Source organism: Globicephala melas, chromosome 9, assembly GCF_963455315.2.
Source record: "Globicephala melas chromosome 9, mGloMel1.2, whole genome shotgun sequence".
NCBI lineage: Eukaryota > Metazoa > Chordata > Mammalia > Artiodactyla > Delphinidae > Globicephala > Globicephala melas.
This window is the reverse complement of record NC_083322.1, coordinates 92374515-92396327: the sequence shown is the minus strand read 5'-3', so window position 1 is coordinate 92396327 and position 21813 is coordinate 92374515. Positions and strand designations below refer to the sequence as shown.

Genomic DNA, 21813 nt, shown 5'->3' with positions numbered 1-21813 from the left:
TGTGCACCATGACAGAAGTATAAAATATAATGGAATAAAGAAAATGAAGGATACTTTCAACTACAGAAATACAAGAAAACGTACTCAAGTTAGAGAAGAGGTGCAGAATTTTGCCTACAACTCAAAGGATAAGTAAACAATAGACAGGTGGGAAAGGGAATAAGAGAACTATGTTACTGGCAAAGATTAGTGCATAGGCAAAGTCATGGAAGTAGCAAAGTCTAAACATTTGTGGGAGGAAGACTAAGGAAATCAGTATAGGTGGAATTTAGTGCTAAGGGAGGTTTAGTTGGAAGCATTAGACAGGGGCCATACAATACAGTTTCAAGAGGCAGTCTGCCTAACTATAATGAAGACAGAGTTTGAAAACGAACTTTAGAACTGAATCCTGTCTGTGATATTGGTGAAATTGCATTGCTTAGAATCTGTTGCTCTTTTGTAAAATGGGGATTAATTTTACTTTGGACCTGTGAAATTAAATGAGCTAGCACCTGGCTCATTAATAGCCTTATAATAAAAATCAGTTTCATTACCTCTTAGCTAAACAGTTTTAATTATTTTATGTGTTCTGGGAAGATAGTTGAGTGGGAAAGTTATCTAACTGGTAGCAGCATACAGGACGAAATAGACATTCTAAGACAGGGAAAAGTTTTAGAAATTAGGAAAGCAGACATGACAGCAGTTGATAACTGCATATTGGCAAAATCAGTGCCTGATGGTCAATTAGCTATCCCCAAATCATTTACTGAAGACATTTTGAAATGCATCATATGCTAAATCCCTAAATATCTGAGGTCTGTTTTGAGAATCTATTTTGACTTACTGATTTATCTACTCTGGTGTCAATATCATATGATACCTTTACATTTTTCATAAGACTTACAGGACAAACCCCTCTATCTACTCATTACTCTAATTATTCTTTTCAGTATTTCCTTACAGCTGAATTGTAGAATCAATACTGTCACACTCCAAAAGTAAGAGAATCCTGTTGGGATTCCACTGCTGCTCTGAATTTATCAATTTAGAACGGATTGCTATCTTTACAAAGCTTAATATTTCCATTTTTATACTTCCTTTGGTTTTATACAGGCATACCTCATTTTATTGTGCTTTGTAGATTTTTTTTTTTTTTTCAAACTTCAGGTTTGTGGTAACCGTGTGTCAGAAAGTCTATTGGCGCCATTCTGCCAACAGCATTTACTCACTTTGTGTCTCTGTGTCACTTTCTGGTAATTCTCACAGTATTTCAAACCCTTTGGCAAGACTACAACTTGCCAAAGACTCAAATGATGGTTAGTATTTTTAGCAATACAGTATTTTAAAATTAGGGTATACACACATAATGCTACTGCACACCTAACAGACTACAGTATAGTGTAAACATAACTTTATATGCACTGGGAAACCAAAAAATGTGTGTCACTCACTTTATTTTGATATTTGCTTTATTGTGGTAGTCTACAACAAAACCTGCAATATTTCCAAGGTATACTTATAAATTTCTTCAATTAGATCTTGTATATTTCCTTTTATGGGTTTTAGTTTTTGCTTTTTGAATGTGTTCCTATCCCTATTATATTTCCTAAGCAATAACTAGAAGAGTTTTGTTATAGGAAATGGTTGAAATTTGACATAAAAAATTTAGATCGCCATCTGAGAGCCTATGGTTCCTAACATAGTTTTCTTTTAACAGTTGTTTCTTTGAGGCTTTCCAGGTTTATTATCATCACTTATAATCACAATTCATCTATATTTTTTCAAACATGTATTCCTTTTTATCATTATGGTATGCTACATTATGTGGCAATTTCCAAACAACGTTAAAATGCTAATCATGCCACACAATATTAGGTAATTTTGTTTGGTTTCTGATTTTAATGGGAGTACTTTCATTGTTTACCACTGGGAAAGATGATAACTTTTAGCTTGAGAAACACAACACATAGTAAAGATATTCACAGACACATACAAATTCACATATACCTCCTGCTTAGAAAGCATTGATTTATTCCTTTTGACTATGGGTTTTATTTTTGTGGCTTTTAAATTTTAAAAGGATACTTCTTTAGTTCTATCAGTTTGATTTTTAGAAACTCTATTACAATCATCACCTGCATTTTCTTCCCTGAGTTACTAATGTCATGAATTATATTTATGACGTTAGTAAGAGATTTTCGAATTAAGAGATTTTAGAATATTTAGTCATCCATACGTTCAAAAGAGGAATACCACTTGAGCCTAATCAAAGTACTGTTATTTTAGTGTAATGCTGTATTCTACTTTTTAGTTGGTATACATCAGCAGTTTGCAAAAATGGGGTCCAAAGACCACTCGGTGTCCCCTAGACCCTTCAGGGGTCTGGAAGGTCAAAGGTATTATTAAGACATTATTTATACTTTTCAATGTGTTGACTTTGCACTGATGTTATTAAGCCAGTAGTGGGTAAAACTACTGGCACCTTAGCATGACTTGAGGCAGTGGCACCAGACTATTAGCAGTAAATACTCTTCACTACCACATAACCTTGGTGGGGAGAGAGGGGGAGAGTTTCACTTAAGAAGGCACTTGTTGAAGCAGTAAAAATTATTATTATTAAACCCTTATACTTGAGTACATATCTTTTCAATATTCTTAGTAATGAAATAGAAAATACTCATAAAGCACTTCAGTTGCACAACAAAGTGATAGTTATCTTGAGAAGCACTCGTGCAATTATTTGAGTTGCAAGCTGAAGTAGGTGCTTTTTTCATGAACCACCATTTTTACCTGCAAAAACAACTAAAAAACTATGGTCATTCATACTTGGGTATTTGCCAGGCATTTTCTTAACCAGGAACAAAGTCAGCTTATTACTTCAAGGAAGACAACTGCAGCATTTACTGTCAATTATAAAATTCAAGCTTTCAGGAGAAAATCAGAATACTAGAAGACTTATATCTACACCATGAACTTGACAGCTTCAAAATAAATACCTAAAGGCTTTTCTGATGAGATAAGTGGTCATAACAAATACTATATAATGAAATGCTACACTTTAGAAGATTTGCTCAATTCAGTGATCCAATATTATCAAATGACCAATACATAATGTTATAAAATCATCACAGGTAAAAGATCCATTCAGAATGTAAGATAAACCAATGGATTTTAATATATTAGAGTACAAAATCTGTGGTTACAGACTGCACATTACAACTAACCTGTAAAAAGAACTGCCACTTACTGAAGTTTCAAGGAAGAATATGCACAATTATCTGAAAAGACTATTGAAAACAGCATATCACAGATGTTTATCCAGATGTTTAAGCCAGACATTAAATGATTTATAAAAATGTGAAACAATGCTATTCATTTCACCAACACTTATTTTAGTTTGGGAAATATAAACTTTTTACAATTAAAATGTTATGTTAATATATTGTTTTAAAATGAATTAATAAATATTTTTACTTCTCAGTTTTAAATTTCAATACATACAATCAACATAAACAAGCTCCTGGGATCTTTCACAATGTTTAAGAGTATAAAGAAGAGACTGAAAAGATTAAGAAGTACAAGTCTAAAGAAATTTTTATGCTAATGATTTATGAAGGTATACATGCTTCACTTTTGAAAATATGGGAACTGGGCTTCCCTGGTGGTGCAGTGGTTGAGAGTCCGCCTGCCGATGCAGAGGACCCAGGTTCGTGCCCCAGTCCGGGAAGATCCCACATGCCGCGGAGCGGCTGGGCCCGTGAGCCATGGCCGCTGAGCCTGCGCGTTCAGAGCCTGTGCTCCGCAACAGGAGAGGCCACAACAGTGAGAGGCCCGTGTATTGCAAAACAAAATAAATAAATTTTTAAAAATTAAAAATAAATAAATAAATAAATTAAAATATGGGAACTTTCCTTCTTTTCCTATATTCTGGAACAACCAAAGCCTATGCCTTTAAAGTTGTAAGAATTTTACCTGTGTAACCTGAGGCTTTGTGTATGTGTGCAGGGAATTCTTCTCATTCCAAATCTACTTTTAATTTCTTCCATGATTGTTTTTTATTCCATAAGCAATATACATTGCGTGATATAAAGGTTCTTTCACTGGCTGCCAGAACACTTAAGAGTTAAAACTGTTACTCTCATATAAAAACATTTTTGCTCTCATTCATCCCTTTTTTTGTACCCACCTATGTTTTTCTCTCTCTTTGCCATTACTTTTAATTCATGCTACTTCTTATCACAAAATTTTTGTAATCTGCCTAACGTATTTTCTGGAACCAGGTAAAGTACAAATAACTTGACCACTGTAGTGTAAAGCTCTTTAAGACAGATTCTCATTAGGATTACCATCCTTGATCCATTTATATGTACCTGTACAATGTAGACCCTAGAACTCATCATTCCTGAGGCTTTAGACTGGGGAAACATTCCAGCATTACTGCAAATAAGATGAGGGGAAGAAGTAAATATGTACTAGGAAACACATTAATTTTTACAATCCTAAGCACATTATTTGTCCTGTTTTACTTGTGAAGAAGGAAACTTATAGCATTATGGAACTTACCCTAAGTCACAAGAGCAGGAAGTACCTGAGCTGGCATTAGAACCCAGGCCTGCAAGATCCCAAAGCCTGCCCCTTTCAATATACTCTGCCACCTCCTTCAAACCAAGGAGACGTGTCTCTTTTACCAGAAACGTCCTTTTTTTCTTCATGTTTTAAAAATAATTAATGCTATAAAATCAAAATTGAAGCATCTTTTTTGTATTATTATAAATATTTGATATCTTACCAAAACCCGAAGACGTTTTGAAACATATAAAGCAGAAAGTAAAACAGTCCCTTCCCTAACCCTCTCACAAGTCCATGTTCAGATTAACAATTCCAGACTCTTTTGACATATTTAATTTGTCTCACCCATGTGGGATCAAACCAAACACAGCCTTCTGTAAAACTGCTCTTTTCACGTGACAGTGTTGCTTTTGCATATCAACATGTCCAGATCTACCATTTCCTTTTTAGTAACTGTACAGTATGCCACTAACTGGATGGCTTGAGCTTTCTTTTTGTTTCCCATACGGTTCCCTAATTGACTTAACATGTCCATAAAATAATCCAAACACATTCATGCCTCAGGATCATGACTCTGCTGTTCACTCAGCTCTCTGCTCAGATGGTACCTATGGGAGAGACTTTCCCTGGCTCCATACACAGCGCTTCCTGCTATCATCTTCTATCCCCTGTGCTCATCACCACCTGATGTATTTTATTAATTTGTTTGTTTTCTCTGTTTCCCCCAACAAGAAAGCAGAAAAAGTTGTGTGCCAGTTACTAGGCACTGGGGATACAATTCCCAACCTCCACTGTATCCTCAGGACTGGTAACAGGTACACAACCAGCAATCAATAAATAATATTCAATTAACTCCCTAATTTGAAATGTCTACTGTATTATATTCTAAGGTCCATACGAACTTTCTTTACTTCTGAATTTCCCATATAATTGCGCTAATTCATCTGTGTATCTTGTGCCAGTACAAAATGGTTTTAGTTACTAAAATTTTGATTTAACATATGATATGCCAAATTGTCCTTCTTTTTAAAGAATTTTCCTAGCTATTTTCAGGTTCAGGCCTCCAGATAAACATTAAAATCAACTGTTGTTTTAAAAAAGTCTTTTGAAATTCTCAAAGGGACTATAATGACTAACATACGATGAACTGCCATCTTAAAAAAAAAGGGGGCGCAGGCAGAACCCAGGGCACGCAGATCCAATAGTGTCTGGTTCAGGTTCTTCTCCCTAAGAATGGCGGCTTCCACAGCGTCCTGGATTTTACCCCACTCATCTTGAGAAGGCTTCCGCGCATCCTGGAGGAGGGCATGGCCACAGCACTGGTTTTGCATTTTCAAGAGACACTGGGCGCCATCACACTTCTCCTTGGCCAACTGGTGAAAAAAGTGGCTCACACCGTCCAGAGTCACATTGCTGCTGCCGAAATAGAAGCCCAGAGAGAGCCGTGTGGCTGATAGGGTCTTGGTGCTCCAGCCGGGTGTCAGGCCTGTGCCTCTGAGGTGGGAGAGCTGAGTTCAGGACACTGGTCCACCAGAGACCTCCTGGCTCCACGTAATATCAAATGGCAAAAGCTCTCCCAGAGATCTCCATCTCAATGTTAAGACCCAGCTCCACTCAACAACCAGCAAGCTACAGGTGCTGGACACCCTATGCCAAACAACTAGCAGGATAGGAACACATCCCCACCCATTAGCAGAGAGGCTGCCTAAAATCATAATAAGGTCACAGACACCCCAAAACACACCACCGGATGTGGTCCTGCCCACGAGAAAGACAAGATCCAGCCTCATCCACCAGAACAGAGATACTAGTCCCCTCCACCAGGAAGCCTACACAACCCACTGAACCAACCTTAGCCACTGGGGACAGACACCAGAAACAACAGGAACTGCGAACGTGCAGCCGGCAAAAAGGAGACCCCAAACACAGTAAGATAAGCAAAATGAGAGGACAGAGAAACACACAGCAGATGAAGGAGTAAGGTAAAAATCCACCAGACCTAACAAATGAAGAGGAAATAGGCAGTGTACCTGAAAAAGAACTCAGAATAATGATAGTAAAGATGATCCAAAATCTTGGAAGTAGAATGGAGAAAATACAAGAAACGTTTAACAAGGACCTAGAAGAACTAAAGAGCAAACAAACAGAGATGAACAACACAATAAATGAAATTAAAAATTCTCTAGAAGGGATCAATAGCAGAATAACAGAGGCAGAAGAATGGATAAGTGACCTGGAAGATAAAATAGTGGAAATACCTACTGCAGAGCAGAATAAAGAAAAAAGAATGAAAAGAACTGAGGACAGTCTCAGAGACCTCTGGGACATTAAATACACCAACATTCAAATTAGAGGGGTCCCAGAAGAAGAAGAGAAAAAGAAAGGGACTGAGAAAATATTTAAAGAGATTATAGTTGAAAACTTCCCTAATATGGGAAAGGAAATAGTTAATCAAGCCCAGGAAGCACAGAGAGTCCCATACAGGATAAATCTAAGGAGAAACACACCAAGACACATATTAATCAAACTGTCAATAATTAAATACAAAGAAAGGATATTAAAAGCAGCATGGGAAAAACAACAAATAACATACAAGGGAATCCCCAGAAGGTTAACAGCTGATCTTTCGGCAGAAACTGCAAGCCACAAGGGAGTGGCAGGACATATTTAAAGTAATGGAAGGGAAAAACCTACAACCAAGATTATTCTACCCAGCAAGGATCTCATTCAGATTCGACAGAGAAATTAATACCTTTACAGACAAGCAAAAGCTAAGAGAATTCAGCACCACCAAACCAGCTGTACAACAAATGCTAAAGGAACTTCTCTAGGGAGGAAACACAAGAGAAGGAAAAGACCTACAATAACAAACCCAAAACAATTTAAAAAATGGTAACAGGATGATACATATCGATAATTACCTTAAATGTAAATGGATTAAATGCTCCCACCAAAAGACACAGACTGGCTGAATGGATGCAAAAACAAGACCCATATATATATACTATCTACAAGAGACCCACTTCAGACCTAGGGACACAAAGAGACTGAAAGTGAGGGGATGGAAAAAGATATTGCATGCAAATGGAAATCAAAAGAAAGCTGGAGTAGCAATTCTCATATCAGACAAAACAGACTTTAAAATAAAGACTATTACAAGAGACAAAAAAGAACACTACATAATGATCAAGGGATCAATCCAAGAAGAAGATATAACAATTGTAAATATTTATGCACCCAACATAGGAGCACCTCAATACATAAGGCAAATGCTAACAGCCATAAAAGGGGAAATTGACAGTAACACAATCACAGTAGGGGAGTGTAACACCCCACTTTCACCAATGGACAGATCATCCGAAATGAAAATAAATAAGGAAACACAAGCTTTAAATGACACATTAAACAAGATGGACTTAATGGATATTTATAGGACATTCCATCCAAAAACAACAGAATACACTTTCTTCTCAAGTGCTCATGGAACATTCTCCAGGATAGATCATATCTTGGGTCACAAAGCAAGCCTTGGTAAATTTAAGAAAACTGAAATCGTATCAAGTATCTTTCCCGACCACAATGCTATGAGACTAGATATCAATTACAGGAAAAAAATCTGTAAAAAATACAAACACATGGAGGCTAAACAATACACTACTTAATAACCAAGAGGTCACTGAAGGAATCAAAGAGGAAATCAAAAAATACCTAGAAACAAATGACAATGAAAACATGATGACCCAAAACCTATGGGATTCAGCAAAAGCAGTTCTAAGAGGGAAATTTATAGCAATACAATCCTACCTCAAGAAACAAGAAACATCTCGAATAAACAACCTAACCTTACACCTAAAGCAATTAGAGAAAGAAGAACAAAAAACCCCAAAGTTAGCAGAAGGAAAGAAATCATAAAGATCAGATCAGAAATAGAGGAAAAAGAAATGAAGGAAACAATAGCAAAGTCAATAAAATTAAAAGCTGGTTCTTTGAGAACATAAACAAAATTGATAAACCATTAGCCAGACTCATCAAGAAAAAAAGAGAGAAGCCTCAAATCAATAGAATTAGAAATGAAAAAGGAGAAGTAAAACTGACACTGCAGAAATAAAAAGGATCATGAGAGATTACTAAGAGCAACTATATGCCAATAAAATGGACAACCTGGTAGAAATGGATACATTTTTAGAAAAGCACAACCTTTTGAAATGAACCAGGAGAAATAGAAAATAGGAACAGACCAATCACAAGCACTGAAATTGAAACTGTGATTTCAAACCTTCCAACAAACAAAAGTCCAGGACCAGATGGCTTCACAGGTGAATTCTATCAAACATTTAAAGAAGAGCTAACACCTATCCTTCTCAAACGCTTCCAAAATACAGTAGAGGGAGGAACACTCCCCAACTCATTCTACGAGGCCACCATCACCCTGATACCACAACCAGACAAAGATGTCACAAAGAAAGAAAACTATAGGCCAATATCACTGATGAACATAGATGCAAAAATCCTCAACAAAATACTAGCAAGCAGAATCCAACAGCACATTAAAAGGATCATACACCATGATCAAGTGGGGTTTATCCCAGGAATGCAAGGATTCTTCAATATACGCAAATCAATCAGTGTAATACACCGCATTAACAAATTGAAGGATTAAAAACCATATGATCATCTCAGTAGATGGAGTAAAAGTTTTCGATAAAATTCAACACCCATTTATGATAAAAACCCTCCAGAAAGTAGGCATAGAGGGAACTTTCCTCAACATAATAAAGGCCATATATGACAAACCCACAGCCAACATCGTTCTCAATGGTGAAAAACTGAAACCATTTCCACTAAGATCAGGAAGACAAGGTTGCCCACTCTCACCACTATTATTCAACATAGTTTTGGAAGTTTTAGCCACAGCAATCAGAGAAGAAAAAGAAATAAAAGGTATCCAAATCAGAAAAGAAGTAAAACTGTCACTGTTTGCAGATGACATGATACTATACATAGAGAATCCTAAAGATGCTACCAGAAAACTACTAGAGCCAATCAATGAAGTTGGTAAAGTTGCAGGATACAAAACTAATGCACAGAAATCTCTTGCATTCCTATACACTGATGATGAAAAACCTGAAAGAGAAATTAAGGAAACACTCTCATTTACCACTGCAACAAAAAGAATAAAATACCTAGGAATAAACCGACCTAAGGAGACAAAAGACCGGTATGCAGAAAACTATAAGACACTCATGAAAGAAATTAAAGATGACATAAACAGATGGAGAGATATACCGTGTTCTTGGATTGGAAGAATCAACATTGTGAAAATGACTATACTACCCAAAGCAATCTACGGATTCAATGCAATCCCTATCAAACTACCAACGGCATTTTTCACAGAACTAGAACAACAAATTTCACCATTTGTATGGAAACACGAAAGACTCCGACTACCCAAAGCAATCTTGAGAAAAAAACGGAGCTGGAGGAATCGGGCTCCCTAACTTCATACTACACCACAAAGCTACAGTAATCAAGACAGTATGGTACTGGCACAAAAACAGAAACATAGATCAACGGAACAGGATAGAAAGCCCAGAGATAAACCCACACACATAAGGTCACCTTATTTTTGACAAAGGAGGCAAGAATATACAATGGAGAAAAGACAGTCTCTTCAATAAGTGGTGCTGGGAACACTGGACAGCTACATGTAAAAGAATGAAATTAGAACACTCCCTAACACCATACACAAAAATAAACTCTAAGTGGATTAAAGACCTAAATGTAAGGCCAGACACTATAAAACTCTTAGAGGAAAACATAGGCAGAACACTCTATGACATACATCACAGCAAGATTCTTTTTGACCCACCTCCTAGAGAAAGGGAAATAAAAACAAAAATAAACAAACGGGACCTAATGAAACTTAAAAAGCTTTTGCACAGCAAAGGAAACCATAAAGAAGATGAAAAGACAACCCTCAGAATGGGAGAAAATACTTGCAAATGAAGCATCTGACAAAGGACTAATCTCCAAAATTTACAAGCAGCTCATGCAGCTCAATATAAAAAAACAAACAACCCAATCCAAAAATGGGCAGAAGACCTAATCAGACATTTCTCCAAAGAAGACATACAGACTACCAACAAACACATGAAAGAATGCTCAACATCACTAATCATTAGAGAAATGCAAATCAAAACTACAATGAGGTATCACCTCACACAGTCAGAATGGCCATCATCAAAAAATCTACAAACAATGAATGCTGGAGAGGGTGTGGAGAAAAAGGAACCCTCTTGCACTGTTGGTGGGAATGTAAATTGATACAGCCACTATGGAGAACAGTATGGAGGTTCCTTAAAAAACTACAAAGAGAAATACCATACGACCCAGCAATCCCACTACTGGGCATATACCCTGAGAAAACCATAATTCAAAAAGAGTCATGTACCAAAATGTTCATTGCAGCTCTATTTACAATAGCCAGGACATGGAAGCAACCTAAGTGTCCATCGACAGATGAATGGATAAAGAAGATGTGGCACATATATACAATGGAATATTACTCAGCCATAAAAAGAAACGAAATTGAGCTATTTGTAATGAGGTGGATGGACCTAGAGTCTGTCATACAGAGTGAAATAAGTCAGAAAGAGAAAAACAAATACCATATGGTAACACATATATATGGAATCTACAGGAAAAAAACAGTTATGAAGAACGAAGGGTCAGGACAGGAACAAAGACGCAGATGTAGAGAATGGACTTGAGGGCACAGGGAGGGGAAAAGGTATGCTGGGATGAAGTGAGAGAGTGGCATGGACTTATATATACTACCAAAATAGATAGCTAGTGGGAAGCAGCCGCATAGCACAGGGAGATCAGCTCGGTGCTTTGTGACCACCTAGAGGGGTAGGATAGGGAGGGTGGGAGGGAGACGCAAGAGGGAGGAGATATGGGGATATATGTATATGCACAGCTGATTCACTTTGTTATAAAGCAGAAACTAACACACAATTGTAAAGCAATTATACTCCAATAAAGATGTTTTAAAAAAAGGCTTCCTAGCCAAAAACAAGATATGCCTCTCCAACACTTATTCAAATCTTCTTTACAATTTTAGGTGAAACATTATAGTTTTCAGTATTCCTAGAGTATATACGGTGGTGGTTTTGTTAAACATGCTCTCCATTCCCTATGTTTCTAACTGGTTATTATTGGTACATAGTCTTTAAAAGCTCTTGCTTTAGAATATATGTATTAGTATATAATATATATTAGTATGCTGTGTGTATATACATACATACTCTCTCTCTCTCACACACACACACACATATGTGTGTATATACACACAGATTCTTAACACTTGCCATTTTACCAAATTTTTTATTCAAGGAATTTCAGGTCATTTCCTTGCACGCTGCATGTATGCAATGCTATCAGATACAAATTATGATAGTATACCTCTTATTGGGTTCACTTTTCTAACACTACTAGTTAACTAGTTAGTGCTTCTAAAACACTCTTAAAATAATGATACTGCTAGTCAATTTTTTCTCATTCTTGCCTTTACTTCCAGTATTTCACCACTAAATAATATCTAGTCCGTTTGTGATACATATTTTATTGTGTTAAAGAAATATGCCTCTACACTTAATTAGCAGTTTATAATTTCAGCAAATGCCTATTCAACACTATCAAGATAGACATATTATTTTACATCTATTAAAATGATGAATTATAATAATGGAATTCCTAAAACTAAAACATTCTTGTATTCTTAGGATGACCCTAATTGACTCTGCAAGTTAATTTTTAATAAAACATTACATACTACTGGCTAATTACTCCTTTTAGAAATTTTGTATTAATATTCTGCAGAAATTTTTCATGCTGTCTTTGTTAATTCTTGGTGTTTGTGTCATACCAACTAAAAGTTCCAGGAAGTTTTATTTACTACATAGTATAGAGAATTGGTTATAAGTTTAGATAGTAAGGTAAAACTATCTAGATTCAAATCTCAATTTTGCCACTTGCTAGTTGTATGACTCTGAACAAATTCTTCACCTCTGTAAGGTTCAGTTTTCTTAACTATAAAAACAACACACAACTTAACTGAAGTAATTCAGGTGAAATTCCTAGAACAATGCTTGTATCATGTATAAACTAAATAAATACTAACATCATTAATAGAAACCCTAGTATTAAATACAATTAGGAACAATAGTTGGCTAACTGAAAAAGTGGGTTAGAGAAAATCATTACCAAAAAAAAAAAAGAAAAAGAAAGATACACAGATACATGATTTAAACATTTTATTTTAACTAAAAATGTATAAATGTGCATTTATTTCCCAACTTTCTGACATAGGGCCATGGCCTTCTCTTTCATCAGAGGACTCACTGAATGGAATTCTACATTAGCCAACTCTGTTAAGTCTTTGCAAAGCACTGCATCTGTCTATAGTTAATTAAACAACATATGTACAATAATAAAATGTTTGTATACAAAATGGGAAACAACTACCTCTTGGTCGTCATACTCTTCAACTGGTGGAATAAATACGTAGTCTTACTATAGAGTGGTAATCTACTAGCTGCAAATATTCAGCTTGCTATGTTATCAAGCTAGTATTATTTACAGATGGAATGTAGAGCAACAATTAGTCCAATGAGTCTGCTGAAGGGAAGGTTCACAGTACATCGGTATGTATGTGCCTTATACCAGTATCTTCCCTAAAAATTCTCATCCATATTTTGAAACACTCATGCAAATCTTACAAGTTGCAATTTAATATTATTATATATGAAAACCAAAGCTCTTTTATAAAAAAGAAACTTATTTAAAATATTAGATAAAGAGAAAGATGATTAACACGTAAGTCCTATGACCTAGGCCCTATAATAGGCTCCAAATAATGAAGACCTATGCTAGTGAGTACATGGATGTATTTTGGTGTGTCTGCATACACATATACATATAAACACATGTGCATATACATATGTAAAAGAGTATTTCTTTAAAAAATCCCCAAACATTAATTCTTCCATACTGCCACACTCCGGAAAAAACAGAATCTACCATTCATTCTCTCCCCCCTCATATTTACTCCTCCTTCCCAGTCTTATCTTTAGGAACTCAAACACATTAATCTAATCACAAAATATCTAGGGACTTCAAGATCCTTAGTTTTACTAGAACAATTATCAAAGTGCCTGCGTTCTAGTTTCTCCTCCATTCAGCAATCATCAGCCTTCAACAGAAACATGATGTTCTCCTAGAAACACAAGCGTGAAAAAATTTTAATTTCCTACAGATATTACAAATATTAAAATCACAAGCTTACCTTATTAATTCTAGTTGTGCAAGCTCCTGATTTGCTTGAAATATAGGTTTTTTAGTGAAGAGTTCACCAAGGATACATCTAATGGGAAAAATATCCACCATTACCAAATGGTATGATTTTACTTCACTACCAAGTTTCAAGTAAATTAACCAGTCAATAAGCCTATCTTACCCACAGCTCCATACATCAATAGCTGGTGTGTATCTTTCTTCTCCCAACAGCAGTTCAGGTGGACGGTACCATAAAGTGATGACCTTGTTAGTATATGGACGACTAAAAAACACAGAAAGCACTCTTTAGAGTTAGCATGTGTTAGAATAAGAGAAATTCTTTTAAGAAATATTATTTTGGCTAATCAAAGCAATCCTACAATCCTAACTAAAACTACTTTCATCTGCCTACAGACATGCTATGTCATCTAATACATGATCATAAAATACATCTGAAAGCAATGTGATTACCTGAAAAATTCCCTTAATATATAAAAATTAAAAGTTGTTGGCTTGTTTTAACTGTAATACGGTCAAAGAAAGATCTTTATATCAACTGTTGGCATTGATGATTTTGACCAAATCTGGCAAATCACTAATGTATGGCAAGATACAGTTCAAACTGTAACCACCACCTAACAAAAGTTTTCAACTGGGCATATCTTTCCTTGGCAATATTTCATTGATTTTAACCCACTTTGGTATGTGAATAGGAAGTATAGAAATGTAGACTGTAGTAGTTTGGGTCTACTCTGCCAGGAACCACTAGTGATAGGTAAGATACTTTATCAGATGATTCCTTTGTCACCTTCTAACAATGAGGACATATATATACATATACTACTACCACTTTGTCATAGAAGATATTATCTAGTAAGCTGTATAAGTGTTCTTATACCCACACACTAAGCCCAGAACAATGTTGGGCATAGGGCAGACCTTTTACTGTATATGGCCCTGCAACTTTAGGTGACATACATGAATTAGCTGGGTGGGGGAACAAAGTCGGAGAAAATTATGATAAGTAGTTTTCTAAAACATTTCAAAGGTCTATGAGCATGTGAAACGTATGGTCTTGCTACTAAGGTACAACTAGGTATCTACAGTCTCAAGAAAAATGTTTAAATTAATGTAAATCTGTCAGTAAATAGTTAATTTTTTATCTTTTTATGTTTAGAAATATTTTTAAATATATTTTTAAAAAATAAAAGTCTGCTGTATTATGTGGAGAAATTACACAAATTAAGGTTAGTAAATTTTATATTTAAATAAAAGATTATTTTATATGTGTGTTAAAAAGAAACAACAGATCCAAAATGGAGTTACTTGTGTTAACTCCCACACCAGCAAACCAAGACTTACTACCTAACCTAACTGTAGATTCAGCCCCTCCCAGGAAAGGCATCTTAACCAATTGGTCTGGAATTTCCTGGTCAGCACTAGCGAGGTCACCTGCCACACAGACCCCTCCCATCCCTTAAAGGAAAGTGACCTTGCCAATCTGCTTTCTGCTAGTATAACTTTCTTGTCCCTGCCCCCTTCTGCCTTTAAAAACCTTCCATTTTGTATAGCTCCTCAGAGATCCCTTCTACTTACTAGATGGGATGTGGCCTGATTCAGGAAGTGTTTAATAAAACCAATTAGATCTTCGAATTTACTCAGTTGAATTTTGGTTTTTAACCGTATTATATATCAATTTCTAGGCAACATTTAGAACACAGTCATCTTTAGCAGTTAAAATTAGATTAGTTCACGTTTTCATTAACTCTCATCAAATTCAGAAGTGAAAATATTTAGTACATTTTCAAAAATGATTAAACACAGAACTAGATGAACTATACTTCTAGGTGTACAGCAAAAGTACTTAATGTATACCAATTAATAGCTTTTCCAAATATATCCAAATGCTCAGTTTCTGTCAGAAGAAAAGTAAGAACTACGTAAAGACTTGAAACATTCAACAGTAAAATTTGACATAGACAGCTCAATTTTAAAACACTAACATAATCTCTAAATTGTGGAAACTCTTTCATTTATGAAGTAAATAAATATTCAAACTGATATATATTTTTTGTAAAACAAAGTACCATCCCAACATTTCTCTTTACAATCAATGAAATATCAACAGAATAAAGATCAAAGATTATCTGCTCAGTAATAGATTCCAACACTTTGCCCTTCAGGGGAGGTGTGACATGGTTACGGTCTTCCCTACCCTACACACCACAAGCAGTGCTGTATTCCTAACAAAGCGAGCACTGCCTTAAGGGTATATCCCTAGGCTGGCAGGCAGCTCAGCCTCCTGTCTGGTCTGAATAGGTAAAAGGCAAACAGATGATCGGAGCAAGATTTTAGGCCCTTGAAGTATTTGGAGATTCTGGATAAATCCAAATTAAAATTCACAAACCACAGTTGATAACTCTGTTAAAGACCATTCTAAGAAATGAAAAAAAAAATCATATAATAGGAAGTACCTAAATTAGCTTTAAAATGCTTCACTTTTCCAACAATACATAAAGTCTACACTTATTTCTTTTAGAGCATAACATATTCTTGAGAAAAACATGGAAAGAGTTCAACTAGCTAAATTCATCGTATGCCCAAATGCCATGTCTCCTTCAGAATCCACTAGGTAAACACCTACCAAAACTACAAAAGAAATTTGGGACCTATTTTTAACACCAACCCAACTTCTAAGGTCAAAAACCCAGGAGTCATCCTTGTTTCCTTTTTCCTTCAAATCTCACATCTAATCTATCAACAACTTCTGTCAACTCTACATCCAAATAGGTCCTAAATGCAACCATTTCCCACGATTTCAAGGAAATCTGAGCCACTACCAACTTTTAGTCGGAGCCACTATTATCTTTTTTCTGGTACTACTGCAACAGTCTCTTAACTAGTTTCCTGGCCTTGATCTCTAGATTTCCTCCCCCACTTTTAAGTTTTTTAAGCATAAAACCAAGTCATATCAGTTAGTTGCTTAAACTGTCCAGTGATCTCCCACTGCAACTAAATAAAATTTATACTTTACCTCAGGTGATAAGACTATACACTGGAGTATCTCACTTCCTATTTTTACACTGGGCAACATCTTGGCCCCCTTAAACTTTCCAAGTCTGTTTCCAGGCCTTGCAGTTGCTGAGTTCCTTCTACTTGGAATGTTATCTGCCTAGGTCTTCATTAAGTTATCCTCTTCTCATCACTCAGGTCTTAGCTCAATTTTACTTCTCAAAGAATTCTATCCTGGGCTTCCCTGGTGGCGCAGTGGTTGAGAGTCCGCCTGCCGATGCAGGGGACGTGGGTTCGTGCCCCGGTCTGGGAAGATCCCACATGCCGCAGAGCGGCTGGGCCCGTGAGCCATGGCCGCTGAGCCTGCGCGTCCGGAGCCTGTGCTCCACAACGGGAGAGACCAACAACAGTGAGAGGCCCGCGTACTGCAAAAAAAAAAAAAAGAGTTCTATCCTACCTGCCTTAGCCAAAATTAGCCAAGCAGCCACCCCCAAGCTCATAGTGTCCCTACAGACACTATTTTATTTGCTTTGTAGCACTTGGTACTTTAAATTCTTTCCTCTATCCAACAGGTTCTCGTTGTCTACCTTCTTTCATGACTATGTAATGAGACCAGGGATTGATCTGTCTTTCTTATCTCTACTACGCAGCCAACAGGTATTATACCTAGGTCAGTGTCTGGCATACAGTAAGTACTTGGCAATATTTTTAATCAACTGATTTATGCCATAACTACATAACAATAAACACAGTCTTTTTCCTCATGCCCTTTCCCCATTCCCTTCTAATTTTACCCTACTTTCCTCCTTTTGATTTTTTTCAGAAAAATAGCTTAAATTTCTGTACCATAACATTGCTAAAGAAAAACGTAAGTAATTTTTTTCCAGTTGACGTTACCTTAGGATCACTTGCACATTCTTATTACACATGCAAATTTAGAAGTCTTAGAAGTACCTGTATTTTAACATATCCAAAAGGAAATTTATTATCTTCTGCCGTAAACCTGCTTCCCGTTTCCTGTCTCAGCAAACGGCATCACAGTTTATGGCAGAGACTGCTAAGCTGTCTTCTAAAATCTGTTCTTCCTTTCTTCAACGGGAGCTGCCCACCTACACTACATTTCCCACCCTCACTGCAGTTAGGTGTGGCCACATGACCAAGTTCTCGCCAATGGAACGTGAACACAGGTGCCATTTCTTGGCCTGGCTCATAACACCCCTCCCACCTCTTTTCTAGCTTCTAGCTGACAGACATGGTGATAGACTTGGAAAGCATGTGAAGAAAGGCAGCAAATCTTCCAATCTGGATCCTTAAATGACTGTATGAAGCAGAGTCACCATTTGATCAAACAATATGGTGAAATATTCTCATTTGTGCAGCAAGGTAAAGTAACAACTGCTCCAGATTACTGAGTGAGAAATATAAACTTCTTATTCTTTAAGCCACTGAATTTTGAGGTTCTCCTTGTTGTAAGTTTAGCTTCTCCTAATTAATAAACCATTTATGCAATTCCTTAAGCAGCAATCTTACTGTAGGGGTAAAGGCAGGATGTGTCTACCAACACAACAGTCAACCATCAAGTTCTAACTATTCTATATCTTATGATATAATTCATCTCCAACTTTCCAACACCTATGCCCATTGCCTAGTTAAAGCCATAATTATCCTACCTAGGTTTTGTTTTGTTTTTTTTAATAATCACTACTTTTTTTTTTTGATGTGGACCATTTTTAAAGTCTTTATTGAATTTGCTTCTCTTTTATGTTTTGGTTTTTTGGCCACAAGGCATGTGGGATCTTAGCTCCCCGACCAAGGATCAAACCCGCACCCCCTGCAATTGAAGGCGAAGTCTTAACCGCTGGACTGCCAGGGAAGTAAGTCCCCCATATCCTACCTAGGTTTATTGCAACCCCTGTCTAATTGACTGCCCTTGCTTGCAGACTTACAAGGTCAATCTACTTTCCAAAGTGCAGTCAAAGTGATAGTATAAAATAAAATGCCAATGTTTACACCTTCAATACACACTGCTGCCTCTGGGAGAATATCCACACAAGACTTACAAACTTATTACTTGGTTCTTGCTCTGCCTACACTGAACTATCAGTTCCCTGAGAAGGCTTAGCAAATGCTCATTTTCCAGAGCTAGGACATAGAGCCAGGGAGAGAACAGAGCTGGCAAAAAAACTTTCAAGAAGATAGTGGTGCTGTAATTATGTTTTAAATGTTTTAAATGAACATTTTAAATAAGCTTTTTTTTTTTTTTGCGGTACGCGGGCCTCTCACTGTTGCGGCCTCTCCCGTTGCGGAGCACAGGCTCCGGACGCGCAGGCTCAGCGGCCATGGCTCACGGGCCCAGCCGCTGCGCGGCACGTGGGATCCTCCCGGATCGGGGCACGAACCCGTGTCCCCCGCATCGGCAGGCGGACTCTCAACCAGTGCGCCACCAGGGAAGCCCTAAATAAGCTTTTTAATGTACTTTTCAAAGTTAACACTGACAAAAGACAATGAAAATGATTGTTTTATTAAAGTCAAGGAAAAGCTCATGATAATTTACTCAAAAATTTTACAAAATAGGTGCCATACCTCACTTTTTACCTTAGTGCTTAATGAGGAGAAAGCCAACACTGAGAAAGTATGCAGACAGAAGGACTTTAATCATAAAAGAAAATTCCAAGGTGGGTGGAGTTAGCAGAGAATAAAGCCAATCTCAAACCACCCAATTCAATATTCATGTATAGTATTATGAAGAAAATATTCCATGGTATGATTCGGTTGTTGTGTTTACCAATGTAAAGACAGAAGTATAAGACACTGAAACTGTTTGTTTTTTTTTTTTTTAGAAGATGTTGGGGGTAGGAGTTTATTAATTAATTTATTTATTTTTGCTGTGTTGGGTCTTCGTTTCTGTGCAAGGGCTTCCTCTAGTTGTGGCAAGCGGGGGCCACTCTTCATCGCGGTGCGTGGGCCTCTCACTATCGCGGCCTCTCTTGTTGCGGAGCACAGGCTCCAGACACGCAGGCTCAGTAGTTGTGGCTCACGGGCCTAGTTGCTCCGCAGCATGTGGGATCCTCCCAGACCAGGGCTCAAACCCGTGTCCCCTGCATTAGCAGGCAGATTCTCAACCGCTGCGCCACCAGAGAAGCCCTGAAATTGTTTTGAAACTAGGACATTTAAATCCCAAGAAAACTAAAGTACTGATGTAATAATGAAAATCGATCATCCAAAGTTACACAAATAAATAAAATCCAGAATCCTCAAAATTGAACATTTAGGACTTGGGCTACTAGGTTTGGCTACCCACTGTCAACATCCTAAAGACGGTCTTGTTTACATCACAAAGAGAAAACACAAACTGATGTGATATCACACATGCGAAGTTTTTTTTCTTTCACGGACTAAAAAAAAAAAACTACATTATTGAGATACCTACCCAGTCTTTTCACAAAAAAACATGCATCCCTACTAAAAAAGAAACAGGATGGAAAAACATATAGTGAGGTTCTTAGGTGTTACAGAATAAATTAATACTTTAAAAAGAAAACCCTAAAAATAGAAAAAGAACCACTCCAATTTATTCCCACAATTAAAATTAAATCCCAAGCAATAATTCCATAACCTAGCAAAACACACACACATAAAATCCCTCTGACATTAAATTAGAAAAAGAAAACAGTAACTCCAACAAGCTGTTCCTCTTGGATGGCTAGAAACTACCTTTGTAAAAATCCAGAAATAATGGTCTCGACATTAAATATTCTGAATTTCAACTTCTACTGAATATCTTCATCTGTAAATAAGTCTCATTAACAATTTTTGAAAATAAAGCAGACACTATTTCTTTGTCTACTAGGGAAGTGGCACCACCACCAGCAATACTTCTTTTATTTTTCAAACCTCCTACTTTAATGTGGTTAACAAGATATTAAAGTGTAAAGTCATCATAAAACTTTCATGAAATCTCAGGTAATTTTAAATATTTGATGCTATCAAAATATTTCGCATTTATAGACTTTATTAGATACATAAGGAGCTTTAAGGGAGATTCAGAAATGGAAATATCACACAACTTGCTGGAAGACTAAATGAGCATACTTCATTTGGAAAAAATAAAATATAATATTTGAAGGGCCAACAATTAATATTAATATAATTAATATAACATTTGAAGGATCAGAATTAATCAAGCTGTCACTATGAATGTGTTTTATGCTTTAAGGCATATAAAACACAAAAGTTCAAGATAATGATCCCTGTCTTTAAAATAACTACAATTCTAGCTGTAGTGAAAAGACAAGAACAAAAGTAAAAAGACCAGCACCAAGGAGGCAATTTTAATTCTGAATATAATTTCATCTACTCCCTGGACAAGCAGCAAGAGGTAATTCTTCCATTCACACCCTACATAGGTTTGGGAAAATTTAGTTTTGGTTTTAATGGCAATTTTATGAAAAGGCACTAGATGGCGATATTGCCTTCAAAAATGTTTAAAAAGCTATTTTGTTCACTAACTTTCAGAACCACAAAAGAAATGTTTTCCAATACACTATAAATATCTTAGAGATTTGAAATCCTTCATCTTAAAGTTGAGAATAATGACATACAGAGATATTAAGTGACTTGTCCAATATTTCACAACTGGTAAAATGGAAATGCCAAGACTAGAGCCAAAGTTTCCTGATTTAGGCCTTAGGATTTTGAGTTCCTTCCATTAAAAAAGTAAACGTGTTAAGTTATAGTTTCTTCTGTAGAAAGTGAAATTAATTTCAACTTACATGTAAAGTGCATACTTTTTCATATGAGATGGTCACATAAAGTGAAAAAGATACTCCATTACTTGGAAAAGCATTGTAGCTAAGACTTGGTAAAATAAAAACTCAGAAGAGGATTTATCATTGTGGCTAAAAGTCTTGGGGAAAG

General features: G+C 36.4%; 1 protein-coding gene across 2 annotated transcripts in view; it reads right to left on the bottom strand.

The window, feature by feature from the left end:
• The window catches only part of CDK13 (cyclin dependent kinase 13), a 110609-nt gene that overhangs the window by 14007 nt on the left and 74789 nt on the right, over nt 1-21813 (bottom strand). For both annotated transcript variants that reach the window (XM_030871177.3, XM_030871178.3), the window contains exons 8-9: nt 14066-14167; nt 13895-13972 (exon numbers count right to left, since the gene is read on the bottom strand). In XM_030871177.3, coding sequence (XP_030727037.1) covers nt 13895-13972; nt 14066-14167 — 180 coding nt within the window. The remainder of the gene's footprint in view (nt 1-13894; nt 13973-14065; nt 14168-21813) is intronic.